Here is a 16266-nt window from a genome sequence, read left to right as displayed (position 1 = left end):
ACAGAGAACTCGTCGGTTCACGCAGGCGCGAGATTTTGCTTGACAATGTGCGAGATGCGGCTGATGTCATCCACATCCCCGGGCAAAATGTTGCGCCTGCGCAGAGAACTCTGCGCACCTATGTTGTCAGTTCTGTCCGCAGTAGGGTAGAGGTGCGCCTGCGCGAGCCGGGAATGTGTCTGCACAGGTGCGAGAATTTGCCCGCCTACGTGGATGGCGCCAGAGGCTTCAATCGGCAAGGGAGGATGGCCATATCAAGGACAGGAGGTGCAGATTAGGATGCCCATCGGACCGGGAAAGTTATATACATGGCGGGAGATTTTTGTAAAGGTATTTTGGGTCTACAGTGGGGGCCAGGGGGTAACGTGCACCTTTTATTGAAGGCAGCACAGGCGCTGCTTAAGGTGCTAGTGTTAGTGTAGAAGGCCAAAATCTGGTGACAGGTTCCCTTTAATATCTGTGGGACCGATGAGAAATATCCGAGGGGTTCCCTCATTGAAGACGACCCCAAGATTAGCTGATCGGTGCGGAAGCCGGCATGCAGCCATTTTTCATATGCGGGGAAGCCACAGGGGACTTATGGAATACATGGATGGGGTGAGACCACCATAGTGGCAGCTATTATTGTGGCTCGTAAAATGGGGTCACATGACCTATTAGGGCATCTAGAAGGGGGCTGTTTGGACACCCATTGCAATGATGCCGCCATGTTGTCCTGAGGGCTGCATAATTGGCATAAAGCGTACCCCCTTTTTGCAGCACCGCCAATGAGGCCTCGGACAGATGGTGCCCTATGAATGCATTTAGCACACTGTGTATTGGGACTGCCAGCCATATATAAGAGGCTTTTCCTACCTTCTAGATGGCTAAACGCTCCCTGAGACCTTTCTGCACCGTCTGCAGCCGCCACTTCAAGACTCCTCGCAAGTTTGTGGAGCACATGAAGTCTCCCGAGCACAAGCAGAAGTCTCAAGAGGTAAAAGGCAGAAGCACGGCCGCGTGCGCAGCCGTTATATTTCCTACGTTTATATAGCACGTGCTCTAATGATTTTCCAATCTTAATATTTTATAGTTGAAGCTTCTGGAAAAAGAGACCTGGAGTCCGGAGGAGTCGGAGGAGCTGATCACGGTGGATGCCGTGGGTTGTTTTGAGGAGGACGAGGAGGACGACAACGATGATGATGATGAGGCGATCAGCGCAGATGACATTTCTGAGGACACAGAAGGACTCATGGTAAAAAAAAAATATAGAAATGTGTCCAACAATGTTATATTCTTTCTTTATTGTGACTATTTTCTTTGTCGCTCCATTGGGAGACCCAGACAATTGGGTGTATAGCTATTGCCTCCGGAGGCCACACAAAGTAATTACAGTTTAAAAAGTGTAACCCCTCCCCTCTGCTATACACCCTCCCGTGCATCACGGGCCCCTCAGTTTTTTGCTTTGTGTTGAAGGAGGCACACATTCACGCAAGCTCCACGTTTTAGTCAGCAGCAGCTGCTGACTTTATCGGATGGAAGAAAAGAGGGCCCATAACAGGGCCCCCAGCATGCTCCCTTCTCACCCCACTCAGGTCGGCGGTGTTGTTAAGGTTGAGGTACCCATTGCGGGTACACAGGCTGGAGCCACATGCCGCTTTCCTTCCCCATCCCTTAGGGGCTCTGGGGAAGTGGGATCCTATCCGGTCATCCAGACACTGGGACCGCGCTCCCTCCGCAGCCCCTGGGGGAATCTGCTGGACAGGAGACGGAGTATCGTCAGGGACATGGCCCTGCATCCACAGGTACTCTGTGTCCCCGTTGGGACGGCGCATAAAGCACCTTGGGCCCGGACGCTGCAGCGACTGCGGCGGGGATATGGGTCCGGGACTACCGCGCCGACCGTGCACTGCCGGCCGGCCGCGGTTTTAACTTTAGTCCCCGGCTTTTGCGGCCTAGTATTGGATTCTCCCGCCCCCAGGCCTGCCAGTCAGGGAAAAGGGCGGGACGGTCGGTATGACGCCGACAGTGAGGGCTGGAGTACACTGAGCTGTCCTCCGCCCCCCTCACTACTCACGCTGGGGCACCAGATTCCCGCACTTTTGTGACTACGCCCACGCCTCCCTCCTCCTCAGAGAACGCCGTCAGCCATTTTTTCAGCACAGTCTGCGGTGGAGATCTTCTGGCTGCAGCTGAGGGAGACCCGGGGCAGGGAATCTGGTGGCCACACAAGCGGTTGGTAAGCCACACCGGTCTGCCGGTGCTGGACTCCCCAGAGTGCCGAACTGTATATATATATATCCTTTGTATATACATTGGCTGGTTCGGCTGTACTGTAACTTGGGGCTATATATATCCCTCAGTGTTCACGGTGATCCCTTACTGATCTCTTGGAGGACAACAACATGTCGTCTGCAAAGAGCAAGGGTACCAGGGCACAGGCTTTTTTTGCAACCTGTACCTCATGTGCGGCTATGCTACCTGCAGGTTCCACCTACCCTCATTGTGTGCAATGCTCGGCCCCTGTGACACTCACTCAGCCGGAGCCTCACGCACTGGTGGGACCCCCGGCTCAGGTAGAGACACCGGTTCCCACTGTCCAGGTGGCAGGGACAGAGTTTGCAGTTTTGGCTGACAAACTGTCTGAGTCGCTTTCACAGTCCATGGCTCAGTCTATGGACAAATGGTCTGCTAAGATACTAGAAGCCTTGCAGTCCAGACCAACAACAGGCACGGTCTCAGGATCACAGGGCGCTGGCGGCAGATGCGTTAGTTCAGGACTGGTCGCAGTTTCGACTACCCTATGTATTTCCCCCTCTGGCACTTCTGCCCAGAGTGTTACGCAAGATCAGGTCCGACTGCAGGCGCGCCATCCTCGTCGCTCCAGACTGGCCGAGGAGGTCGTGGTACCCGGATCTGTGGCACCTCACGGTGGGGCAACCGTGGGCACTCCCAGACCGACCAGACTTGCTGTCTCAAGGGCCATTTTTCCATCTGAATTCTGCGGCCCTCAATCTGACTGTGTGGCCATTGAGTCTTGGCTCCTAGCGTCATCAGGGTTATCTCAAGAGGTCATTGCCACTATGAGACAGGCCAGGAAATCAACCTCCGCCAAGATCTACCACAGGACTTGGAAGATCTTCTTAGCCTGGTGCTCGGATAGGGGTTTTGTTCCCTGGCCGTTTGCCTTGCCCACTTTTCTTTCCTTTCTTCAATCAGGATTGGACAAGGGTTTGTCTCTTGCCTCTCTCAAGGGACAAGTGTCGGCGCTTTCAGGGTTTTTTCAAAAGCGTCTAGCCAGACTCTCGCAGGTCCGCACGTTCCTGCAGGGAGTTTGCCACATAGTCCCACCTTACAAGCGTCCGCTAGAACCCTGGGATCTTAACAAGGTGCTGACGGCTCTCCAGAAACCGCCTTTCGAGCCGATGCGGGAGATCTCTCTATCACGCCTTTCACAGAAAGTGGCCTTCCTAGTGGCAGTCACTTCACTTAGGAGAGTGTCTGAGCTAGCAGCGTTGTCGTGCAAAGCCCCTTTCCTGGTCTTTCACAAGGATAAGGTGGTTCTGCGTCCGGTCCCGGAATTTCTCCCCAAGGTGGTATCCCCCTTTCATCTCAATCAGGATATCTCCTTACCTTCCTTTTGCCCTCATCCAGTTCACCAATGTGAAAAGGATTTGCACTTGTTAGACCTCGTGAGAGCACTCAGACTCTACATTTCTCGTACGGCGCCCCTGCGCCGTTCTGATGCGCTCTTTATCCTTGTCGCTGGCCAGCGTAAGGGGTCTCAGGCTTCCAAGTCAACCTTGGCTAGGTGGATCAAGGAACCGATTCTTGAAGCCTACCGTTCTGCTGGGCTTCCGGTTCCATCAGGGCTGAAGGCCCATTCTACCAGAGCCGTGGGTGCATCCTGGGCTTTGCGGCACCAGGCTACGGCTCAGCAGGTGTGTCAGGCGGCTACCTGGTCGAGCCTGCACACCTTCACTAAACACTATCAGGTGCATGCCTATGCTTCGGCAGAGGCTAGCCTAGGTAGGCAAGACCTTCAGGCGGCAATTGCCCACCTGTAAGAGGGGGCCGGTTTCCGGCTCTTTTTATCGAGGTATTCTGTTACCCACCCAGGGACTGCTTTTGGACGTCCCAATTGTCTGGGTCTCCCAATGGAGCGACAAAGAAGAAGGGAATTTTGCTTACTTACCGTAAATTCCTTTTCTTCTAGCTCCAATTGGGAGACCCAGCACCCGCCCCTGTTCCCTTCGGGCTGTTGTTCTTTTGTGTACACATGTTGTTCATGTTCAATTGTTCTTGGTTCATGGTTTCAGTTCTCCGAACATCCTTCGGATTGAATTTACCTTAGACCAATTTATAAGTTTCCTCCTTCCTGCTTTGGCACCAAAACTGAGGGGCCCGTGATGCACGGGAGGGTGTATAGCAGAGGGGAGGGGTTACACTTTTTAAAGTGTAATACTTTGTGTGGCCTCCGGAGGCAGAAGCTATACACCCAATTGTCTGGGTCTCCCAATAGGAGCTAGAAGAAAAGGAATTTACGGTAAGTAAACAAAATTCCCTTCTTTTATGTAAAGGGCCGGGGTCTCGTGGCTCTCCTCGGATGACCCCCGGGGTCTCGTGGCTCTCCTCGGATGACCCCCGGGGTCTCGTGGCTCTCTTTGGATGACCCCCGGGGTCTCGTGGCTCTCCTCGGATGACCCCCGGGGTCTCGTGGCTCTCCTCGGATGACCCCCGGGGTCTCGTGGCTCTCCTCGGATGACCCCCGGGGTCTCGTGGCTCTCCTCGGATGACCCCCGGGGTCTCGTGGCTCTCCTCGGATGACCCCCGGGGTCTCGTGGCTCTCCTCGGATGACCCCCGGGGTCTCGTGGCTCTCCTCGGATGACCCCCGGGGTCTCGTGGCTCTCCTCGGATGACCCCCGGGGTCTCGTGGCTCTCCTCGGATGACCCCCGGGGTCTCGTGGCTCTCCTCGGATGACCCCCGGGGTCTCGTGGCTCTCCTCGGATGACCCCCGGGGTCTCGTGGCTCTCCTCGGATGACCCCCGGGGTCTCGTGGCTCTCCTCGGATGACCATTTTATGTAGGGGGCCGGGTCTCTTAGCTCCAGGCTTCTGGAATCTGAACATGCCCGATTCTTTGATATGGAGGGAGATCATCCGGCAGTAACTTATTAAGCTAAGAGGTCGGGAAAAACAGTTATCGGCCAAACCGGAGTCGTAGGGACAAAATCTGTCCTGATAAGACTAAGGCTATGCACCCACGTTGCTTTTTGTGTGCTTCTTTTCTGCACATACTTTTTTTACGTTTTGGCAGGAAAAAAAAGGGCATTTTTAGGCTATGTGCACGTGGCGAGTTTTTTCCTCACAGCGATCATGGGGGTACAGCGCCTGAACCCCGCAATCACCATGACAAAAAAGCAGGAAAAAAACGCATTGTGATCGCGGTGGTTCCTGCGCTGTACCCATGCGATTGCCACCAGGTCTTTGTCTGATGTTACCACTCACTGCCTGGATTGATCCATGTGACGCTTCCAGCAGTTTAACCCCCTAAATGCCGCGATCAGTGCGATCACAGCATTCAGGAGGCAGGGAGAGGAATCTCTTTCCTCTCCCTGGCGATTGGGTCCCTCTAATACGATCACTTTCCTGGGTTACTGCGCTACTGAGAGCCTCACACACCATGCTGTATAATTGTTTTGTTTTTTTTTGTCACATCCATAATGTTCCTCTTTAACCAGTTTGACCACGCGTATAGCTGAGCAAGCTGTTCTTTTATAGGATAAGGTAGAGGACAATGATTCTGATCATGACAAAGAAGAAGAAGAATACAACGCAGATACGGACTATGGTGAGTACCGGACGTGTTCCTGAGTGCAGGCGTCCCGGGGTTGGAGGGTCCGAGCGAGCTTTACCCAGGGACACGCTCCATTATCCACGTGGCTCTCTTTCCCCATGCTTCCCGACAATGTCCTCCTCCCGTCTTGTTTCCCGCTGGGACTGTCCTCCACCACTTTTAATTGTGTGCGTTATTTGTTGTCCGTGACACATCCAGCCATCCTGTCATGTCCCCGCTCCGGTTCCCTTCCATCATCATGCTCTCTTTGTTCTCTATTTTGTGTTTTCCCCCTTTTTTGATATCCATTCTGTGATTTGCCCTCCCGTTTCGCAGGCCTGGATTATATGGTCCCCGTCGCGGGTTATCTCTGCAGGCTGTGTCACAAATTCTATCCTAGTGACTCTGCTGCTCGGCTCGCGCACTGCAAGTCCCTGGTGCATTTTCAGAACGTCCAGGTTAGACCCTTCTCCTGTTGCATGGCCTGGCTCCTGTTTTGTTTTTTTGTTACGCCCTCTCTTGTCTCTGCCGTCACATGAGCACCCTATCGATTGTCCTTAGCTGTTGTTCTAGATCACTGTGTGTCATACGTCATCACATCGCTTCTCTGATCATCTTTCCTCTGGCTTCCGTCCCTCCTGTCGTACAGCGCTCTGCATCTGCTTCCTGCCTATGCGCAGAGACGTCGGATCAAACGGAACAGCAAAATACTCCCTGCATTGCACATAGGGTCAGCAAGGAAAACCGCTAACTCTAATTACACATCCACGTGTTGCGATGCTCAGATTTGGCCACAGGTCCCCTGACCTTGACCCTGACGCCTATGAGTCTGGTCGGAGCAAGAGACCTGCGGCCGGTTTGTGAGTCCAGGCCCGTGGCGCATAATGTGTGAATGCACCGTTAATTAAAGCCCAGATCTGTCGTGTGATGGACAAGAGCGGCGCCCGATGGGCCCTGATCATGTGTGATGGGATCCTTTGTGGATTCTGCCAAGGTCTTGAAAAAAATAGAACAATGTGATTTTAACAGATGTGACCATTTGGGAACAGATTTTACAAATAGCCTCAATGTAGGCGGGCCTCGGCCGAGACTCTGCGGGCCCCGGCCGAGACTCTGCGGGCCCCGGCCGAGACTCTGCGGGCCCCGGCCGAGACTCTGCGGGCCCCGGCCGAGACTCTGCGGGCCCCGGCCGAGACTCTGCGGGCCCCGGCCGAGACTCTGCGGGCCCCGGCCGAGACTCTGCGGGCCCCGGCCGAGACTCTGCGGGCCCCGGCCGAGACTCTGCGGGCCCCGGCCGAGACTCTGCGGGCCCCGGCCGAGACTCTGCGGGCCCCGGCCGAGACTCTGCGGGCCCCGGCCGAGACTCTGCGGGCCCCGGCCGAGACTCTGCGGGCCCCGGCCGAGACTCTGCGGGCCCCGGCCGAGACTCTGCGGGCCCCGGCCGAGACTCTGCGGGCCCCGGCCGAGACTCTGCGGGCCCCGGCCGAGACTCTGCGGGCCCCGGCCGAGACTCTGCGGGCCCCGGCCGAGACTCTGCGGGCCCCGGCCGAGACTCTGCGGGCCCCGGCCGAGACTCTGCGGGCCCCGGCCGAGACTCTGCGGGCCCCGGCCGAGACTCTGCGGGCCCCGGCCGAGACTCTGCGGGCCCCGGCCGAGACTCTGCGGGCCCCGGCCGAGACTCTGCGGGCCCCGGCCGAGACTCTGCGGGCCCCGGCCGAGACTCTGCGGGCCCCGGCCGAGACTCTGCGGGCCCCGGCCGAGACTCTGCGGGCCCCGGCCGAGACTCTGCGGGCCCCGGCCGAGACTCTGCGGGCCCCGGCCGAGACTCTGCGGGCCCCGGCCGAGACTCTGCGGGCCCCGGCCGAGACTCTGCGGGCCCCGGCCGAGACTCTGCGGGCCCCGGCCGAGACTCTGCGGGCCCCGGCCGAGACTCTGCGGGCCCCGGCCGAGACTCTGCGGGCCCCGGCCGAGACTCTGCGGGCCCCGGCCGAGACTCTGCGGGCCCCGGCCGAGACTCTGCGGGCCCCGGCCGAGACTCTGCGGGCCCCGGCCGAGACTCTGCGGGCCCCGGCCGAGACTCTGCGGGCCCCGGCCGAGACTCTGCGGGCCCCGGCCGAGACTCTGCGGGCCCCGGCCGAGACTCTGCGGGCCCCGGCCGAGACTCTGCGGGCCCCGGCCGAGACTCTGCGGGCCCCGGCCGAGACTCTGCGGGCCCCGGCCGAGACTCTGCGGGCCCCGGCCGAGACTCTGCGGGCCCCGGCCGAGACTCTGCGGGCCCCGGCCGAGACTCTGCGGGCCCCGGCCGAGACTCTGCGGGCCCCGGCCGAGACTCTGCGGGCCCCGGCCGAGACTCTGCGGGCCCCGGCCGAGACTCTGCGGGCCCCGGCCGAGACTCTGCGGGCCCCGGCCGAGACTCTGCGGGCCCCGGCCGAGACTCTGCGGGCCCCGGCCGAGACTCTGCGGGCCCCGGCCGAGACTCTGCGGGCCCCGGCCGAGACTCTGCGGGCCCCGGCCGAGACTCTGCGGGCCCCGGCCGAGACTCTGCGGGCCCCGGCCGAGACTCTGCGGGCCCCGGCCGAGACTCTGCGGGCCCCGGCCGAGACTCTGCGGGCCCCGGCCGAGACTCTGCGGGCCCCGGCCGAGACTCTGCGGGCCCCGGCCGAGACTCTGCGGGCCCCGGCCGAGACTCTGCGGGCCCCGGCCGAGACTCTGCGGGCCCCGGCCGAGACTCTGCGGGCCCCGGCCGAGACTCTGCGGGCCCCGGCCGAGACTCTGCGGGCCCCGGCCGAGACTCTGCGGGCCCCGGCCGAGACTCTGCGGGCCCCGGCCGAGACTCTGCGGGCCCCGGCCGAGACTCTGCGGGCCCCGGCCGAGACTCTGCGGGCCCCGGCCGAGACTCTGCGGGCCCCGGCCGAGACTCTGCGGGCCCCGGCCGAGACTCTGCGGGCCCCGGCCGAGACTCTGCGGGCCCCGGCCGAGACTCTGCGGGCCCCGGCCGAGACTCTGCGGGCCCCGGCCGAGACTCTGCGGGCCCCGGCCGAGACTCTGCGGGCCCCGGCCGAGACTCTGCGGGCCCCGGCCGAGACTCTGCGGGCCCCGGCCGAGACTCTGCGGGCCCCGGCCGAGACTCTGCGGGCCCCGGCCGAGACTCTGCGGGCCCCGGCCGAGACTCTGCGGGCCCCGGCCGAGACTCTGCGGGCCCCGGCCGAGACTCTGCGGGCCCCGGCCGAGACTCTGCGGGCCCCGGCCGAGACTCTGCGGGCCCCGGCCGAGACTCTGCGGGCCCCGGCCGAGACTCTGCGGGCCCCGGCCGAGACTCTGCGGGCCCCGGCCGAGACTCTGCGGGCCCCGGCCGAGACTCTGCGGGCCCCGGCCGAGACTCTGCGGGCCCCGGCCGAGACTCTGCGGGCCCCGGCCGAGACTCTGCGGGCCCCGGCCGAGACTCTGCGGGCCCCGGCCGAGACTCTGCGGGCCCCGGCCGAGACTCTGCGGGCCCCGGCCGAGACTCTGCGGGCCCCGGCCGAGACTCTGCGGGCCCCGGCCGAGACTCTGCGGGCCCCGGCCGAGACTCTGCGGGCCCCGGCCGAGACTCTGCGGGCCCCGGCCGAGACTCTGCGGGCCCCGGCCGAGACTCTGCGGGCCCCGGCCGAGACTCTGCGGGCCCCGGCCGAGACTCTGCGGGCCCCGGCCGAGACTCTGCGGGCCCCGGCCGAGACTCTGCGGGCCCCGGCCGAGACTCTGCGGGCCCCGGCCGAGACTCTGCGGGCCCCGGCCGAGACTCTGCGGGCCCCGGCCGAGACTCTGCGGGCCCCGGCCGAGACTCTGCGGGCCCCGGCCGAGACTCTGCGGGCCCCGGCCGAGACTCTGCGGGCCCCGGCCGAGACTCTGCGGGCCCCGGCCGAGACTCTGCGGGCCCCGGCCGAGACTCTGCGGGCCCCGGCCGAGACTCTGCGGGCCCCGGCCGAGACTCTGCGGGCCCCGGCCGAGACTCTGCGGGCCCCGGCCGAGACTCTGCGGGCCCCGGCCGAGACTCTGCGGGCCCCGGCCGAGACTCTGCGGGCCCCGGCCGAGACTCTGCGGGCCCCGGCCGAGACTCTGCGGGCCCCGGCCGAGACTCTGCGGGCCCCGGCCGAGACTCTGCGGGCCCCGGCCGAGACTCTGCGGGCCCCGGCCGAGACTCTGCGGGCCCCGGCCGAGACTCTGCGGGCCCCGGCCGAGACTCTGCGGGCCCCGGCCGAGACTCTGCGGGCCCCGGCCGAGACTCTGCGGGCCCCGGCCGAGACTCTGCGGGCCCCGGCCGAGACTCTGCGGGCCCCGGCCGAGACTCTGCGGGCCCCGGCCGAGACTCTGCGGGCCCCGGCCGAGACTCTGCGGGCCCCGGCCGAGACTCTACTGAAAAAATAGTAAACCATGAAGGAATTAGAGATTTTAATGTTTGTTTTAAGCCGGCCTAGATCCCTTGTGTGAAATGCTTCCTGATCCAGCTTTACGTGCAGCCTCGCTCCTCAGACGCCGCCTCTGCTTGTAGCAGTGCTACACGTGGATATTGTTCCGGGTCTGACCCTCCAGTCTAGTTTGGACTCGCCCAATGTTAGTCCCTTCCTAATTTATGCACCGCTTTGTTTTTTTTCTTGTTTCTTTCCTAGAGATCCAAAGCCGAGAAAAAGGACGACGTGACGCTACAAGATGCGGAGGATGACAGCGGGAGGATGACGATTGCTGATCAGACCGATGAAGAACCGGTCGCCGTGCAAGATGGCGACGACAAAGAGGCCAGTGCGCCCGTCGCCGGAGAAGAAGGCATCTCAGCAAGCGGCGATACTGAAGACTCGGTGGCCGGCTTTGATACAGTCATCGGTACGAGCGAGGAAGATTCCAGCTTTTTGCTGGATCAAGAAATGTTTCTTGACCCTAAGGAGGATGAAGAGGACGATGTGAAGGAGGAGGAAGAGGACGATGTGAAGGAGGAGGAGGAAGAGGGAGCCCAGTATATAGCGGAGACGTCAGCGCCCTGCACCCGCAGATCCACCTTGCGCCGCAGGGTCAGATAATCCAGTGTCGAGGTTCCAAGTAGTTAAAGGACAGCTGAACCCCAAACCTTACATTTTATATACGATGATAGGCGGCGCGGTGGCGTTTGGGTTTTTCACTACGGCTTTGGGAAAAGGAGTCCAATTTGATAGCTTTTTTTTTTTTTCCTCCAGCCGTACATCCCATTACTCCCAGTCACAAGCCAGACTGGTACGGAAAAGCAAAAGCATTGCATGCCAGCTAATGTCCAGTACAGAGCAGGACAGTGCAAGCCGGGCTTAACTTAGGCTTCGGCCCTGGCCTAGAATGACAGTATGTGCAGCCAAGGTAGGACAGGGCTCCGTTATACCAGACTAGTGATGCGATATATAGATGATATCCCACCGCCGCCATCAAAAGTGACCGATCCCAACTGATAACCCCCGAAGATGCCGCGATCGAAGCATCCAGGGAGTTTGAGGAAGCGCAAATCAGATCAAAATGTCAAAACCCCCAATAGACCGAGTGTAACCCGGCTTCCTTTACTAGTAGGAATAATCCTCCTAACGGCGGACTGATGTGTCAGCATGGTGATCACTGATCTGAATGATCAGACCGCTAGATGTTACCAGACATATACAGTGCCTTGCAAAAGTATTCACCCCCTTGAATTTTTCAACCTTTTCCCACATTTCAGGCGTCAATCATAAAGATAAAATGTTAATGTTCTGGGGAAGAATCTACAACAAGTGACACAATTGTGAAGATGAACGATATTTATTGCTTATTTTACACTTTTATAATAAACTGTAAATTGGGGCGTGCAATATTATTCATCCCCTATAAGTGAATCCTTTGTAGCGCCCCCTTTTGCTGCGATTACAGCGGCAGTCTCTTGGGGTATGTGTCTATCAGTTTTGCACATGGAGAGGTGAAATTCTCGCCCGTTCTTCCTTTGTAAAGAGCTGGAGCTGAGTGAGGTTGGATGGAGGCGTTTGTGAACAGCAGTTTTCAGCTCTTTCCACAGATTCTCGATTGGGTTCAGGTCTGGAGGGTGACTTGGCCATTCTAACACCTGGATACGGTTATTTGTGAATCATTCCATTGTAGATTTTGCTTTATGTTTGGGATCATTGTCTTGTTGGAAGACAAATCTCCATCCCAGTCTCGGGTCTTTTGCAGACTGCAACAGGTTTTCTTCAAGAATGGTCCTGTATTTGGCTCCATCCATCTTCCCATCAATTTTAACCATCTTCCCTGTCCCTGCTGAAGAAAAGCAGGCCCAAACCATGATGCTGCCACCACCATGTCTGACAGTGGGGATGGTGTGTTTAGGGTGATGAGCTGTGTTGCTTATTGTTTGGCATTGTGCCCAAATAGTTTGATTTTGGTTTCCTCTGAGCAGAGCCCCTTCTTCCACATGTTTGGTGTCTCCAGGTGGCTTGTGGGAAACTTTAAACAACACTTTTTATGGCTATCTTTGAGAAATGGCTTCTTCTTGCCACTCTTCCATAAAGGCCAGATTTGTGCAGTGTAGACTGATTGTTGTGCTATGGACAGACTCTCCCACCTCAGCTGTAGATCTCTGTAGGTCATCCGGAGGGATCATGGGCCTCTTGGCTGCATCTCTGATCAGTCTTCTCCTTGTGTGAGATGACAGTTCGGATGGAGGCCGGGTCTTGGTAGATTTGCAGGGGTATGATTCTCCTTCCATTTCTATATGATCGCTTACACAGGGCTCCTTGGGATGTGTAAAGTTGTGGAAATCTTTTTGTAACCAAATCCGGCTTTAAACTTCTCCACAACAGTATCATGGACCTGCCTGTTGTGTTCCTTGGTCTTCATGATGCTCGCTGCGCTTTACACAGAACATGAGGCTATCACAGAGCAGGGGCATTATACGGAGGCTTCATTACACACAGGGGCTTATATTTATCATCATCAGTCATTTAGGACAACATTGCATCATTCAGAGACCCTCAATCACCTTCTGCTTTGAAAGTAAAGGGGATGAATAATATTGCACGCCCCGATTTTTCAGTTTATTTTTCAAGAAAGTTTAAAATAAGCAATAAATTTCCTTCCTCTTCACAATTGTGTCACTTGTTGTTGATTCTTCACCAGAACATTAACATTTTTATCTTTATGTTTGAAGCCTGAAATGTGGGAAAAGGTTGAAAAATTCAAGGGGGCTGAATACTTTCGCAAGGCACTGTACACATAGGTTGATCTGCAAAGAAGCTGCAGGCACAATTTTTTTTTTTTTTTTTTTTTAATCATGGATGTTTGCAGATTTGCCCGAATCCTTTTTGTATAGTTTGTATTTTAATGCTTTGCAGCAATATAGGATTGGATTCAGGAGCGCAGCAGTAATCCGCTGTGAATCCTGCAGAATATCGGCTGCTGTTTAGGGCGTCCTTTTCCCTGTCCATGAACACTCAGCTGTAAAATAACTTATCAGTGAGCCCCAAGATGGGGCATAGAGGATAGAAATGCTAGTTAGTCCCTGCACCAAAGCCAATGCACATGATCCGGATTTGGCACAAGGCTCCGCAGACGCCTCGTCACGGCTGCGTCCGTTCACGTCACTGTCCTGTCATTGTATACTAGAGTAGGGGGAGGAAAGTGAAGGACAAAGATGGAAGCACGAGCCGCACGACTCCACTCATCTCATTTATGACTACTTAGATTTCAATTAAAAGTGTGATGTTTCCTTCTATCTTCTGTGTCGTATGGATTCTTTTCTTCCTAATTATTTTTTTTTTGTGTGTGTGTGTAATTTATATATAATCTAATATATAAAGCTGTGTGTGTGTGTGTGTGTGTGTGTGTGTGTATATATATATATATGCGTGTCTGTATGTATGTTATGTATGTGTGTGTAATTTATATATAATCTAATATATAAAGCTGTGTGTATGTATGATATATATATATCATACATACACACACACAGCTTTATATATTAGATTATATATAAATTACACACACACATACATACACGCATACATACATACACACACATATATATATATATATATATAATATATGTGTGTATGTATGCGTGTGTGTAATGTGTAATTTATATATAATCTAATATATAAAGCTGTGTGTGTGTGTATGTATGATTTTATATATATATATATATATATATATATATATATATATATATATAAATTTTTATATATATTATGTGTGTATGTGTGTGTGTAATTTATATATTATTATTTATTATTATTATTTATTATTATAGCGCCATTTATTCCATGGCGCTTTACAAGTGAAAGAGGGTATACGTACAACAATCATTAACAGTACAAGACAGACTGGTATAGGAGGAGAGAGGACCCTGCCCGCGAGGGCTCACAGTCTACAGGGAATGGGTGATGGTACAATAGGTGAGGACAGAGCTGGTTGCGCAGTGGTCTACTGGGCTGAGGGCTATTGTAGGTTGTAGGCTTGTTGGAAGAGGTGGGTCTTGAGGTTCCTCTTGAAGCTTTCCACGGTAGGGGAGAGTCTGATGTGCTGAGGTAGAGCGTTCCAGAGTATGGGGGATGCACGGGAGAAATCTTGTACGCGATTGTGGGAAGAGGAGATAAGAGAGGAGCAGAGAAGGAGATCTTGTGAGGATCTAAGGTTGCGTGCAGGTGAGTACCGGGAGACTAGGTCACAGATGTAGGGGGGAGACAGGTTGTGCATGGCTTTGTATGTCATGGTTAATGTTTTGAACTGGAGTCGTTGGGCGATGGGAAGCCAGTGAAGGGATTGGCAGAGTGGCGAGGCTGGGGAGTAGCGAGGGGAGAGGTGGATTAAGCGGGCTGCAGAGTTTAGGATAGATTGGAGGGGTGCAAGAGTGTTGGAAGGGAGGCCAGAGAGCAGGAGGTTGCAGTAGTCGAGGCGGGAGATGATGAGGGCATGCACTAATGTTTTTGAAGATTCTTGGTTAAGAAAAGCACGGATCCGGGAGATATTTTTGAGTTGTAATCGGCATGAGTTGAAGAGGGCTTGGATGTGTGGCTTGAAGGATAGAGCAGAGTCGAGGGTTACTCCAAGGCAACGAGCTTGTGAGACTGGGGTGAGTGAGCAACCATCAAGTTTGATGGAAAGGCTTGTTGGAGGAGATGAGTGAGGAGGAGGGAAGACAATAAACTCTGTTTTGTCCATGTTAAGTTTTAGGAATCGTGCAGAGAAGGATGAAATAGCAGAGAGACATTGTGGGATTCTGGTTAGTAGAGAGGTAATGTCAGGTCCAGAGAGGTAGATCTGTGTGTCATCGGCATAGAGATGATACTGGAAGCCGTGGGACTCTATGAGCTGTCCCAGGCCGAAGGTGTAGATGGAGAACAGCAGGGGTCCGAGAACTGAGCCTTGGGGGACACCGACAGATAGGGGCGAGATGAGGAAGTGGTGTGAGAGTGGGAGACGCTGAAAGTTCGGTCGGTTAGGTATGAGGAGATCCAAGATAGGGCCAAGTCTGTGATGCCCAGAGATGAGAGAATCTTGCCCAGAGATGAGAGAATCTGTAGTAGGAGGGAATGGTCTAATATGGCATAGGCAGAGGACAGGTCCAGGAGGAGGAGGACAGACTAGTGTCGCTTGGCTTTGGCGGTTAGTATATATAATCTAATATATAAAGCTGTGTGTGTGTGTGTGTGTGTGTATATGTCCGGGATTGGCATCTGCACCGTCGCAGCTACAGCCACAGAATTCACTCACACGTCTGGACCCCGAGAGCGTCATAGGTTATGTTGTGAGGGGAAATTTTAACCCCATTCGTTCCAATTTACCAATCAATTTTGCCCCTATCTACATAATGGGGGAAAAAGGGAAACGAAAAGTGTATCTGTCGCATTTACAATCACAAAATTTTGCACAGACCCCTCATGTGACCCAGGGAACGTCGTAGACTATGTTTTGACAGGAAAATGTAACCCCAGACAGCGACAGATGGGGAAAGACACAGATGGGGAAAGAAACAGAGACAGACAGACGGGGATAGAGACAGACGGGGATAGAGACAGACGGGGATAGAGACAGACGGGGATAGAGACAGACGGGGATAGAGACAGACGGGGATAGAGACAGACGGGGATAGAGACAGACGGGGATAGAGACAGACGGGGATAGAGACAGACGGGGATAGAGACAGACGGGGATAGAGACAGACGGGGATAGAGACAGACGGGGATAGAGACAGACGGGGATAGAGACAGACGGGGATAGAGACAGACGGGGATAGAGACAGACGGGGATAGAGACAGACGGGGATAGAGACAGACGGGGATAGAGACAGACGGGGATAGAGACAGACGGGGATAGAGACAGACGGGGATAGAGACAGACGGGGATAGAGACAGACGGGGATAGAGACAGACGGGGATAGAGACAGACGGGGATAGAGACAGACGGGGATAGAGACAGACGGGGATAGAGACAGACGG

The 16266-nt window shown here is 56.1% G+C and overlaps 1 protein-coding gene across 1 annotated transcript; it reads left to right on the top strand.

Annotated features, from left to right (window-relative positions):
• The first annotated feature begins 862 nt into the window (after positions 1-862).
• Positions 863-12983, top strand: CIZ1 (CDKN1A interacting zinc finger protein 1). Its single transcript, XM_075324700.1, has 5 exons — positions 863-976; positions 1073-1234; positions 5761-5830; positions 6152-6273; positions 10462-12983. Exons 1-5 carry the CDS (start codon positions 863-865, stop codon positions 10864-10866), a joined length of 873 nt encoding a protein of 290 aa, XP_075180815.1. The 3' UTR covers positions 10867-12983.
• The last annotated feature ends 3283 nt before the right edge of the window (positions 12984-16266 follow it).

Source organism: Anomaloglossus baeobatrachus, chromosome 9 (assembly GCF_048569485.1).
Source record: "Anomaloglossus baeobatrachus isolate aAnoBae1 chromosome 9, aAnoBae1.hap1, whole genome shotgun sequence".
Classification (NCBI taxonomy): domain Eukaryota; kingdom Metazoa; phylum Chordata; class Amphibia; order Anura; family Aromobatidae; genus Anomaloglossus; species Anomaloglossus baeobatrachus.
This window is presented reverse-complemented; position numbering and strand designations above follow the sequence as displayed.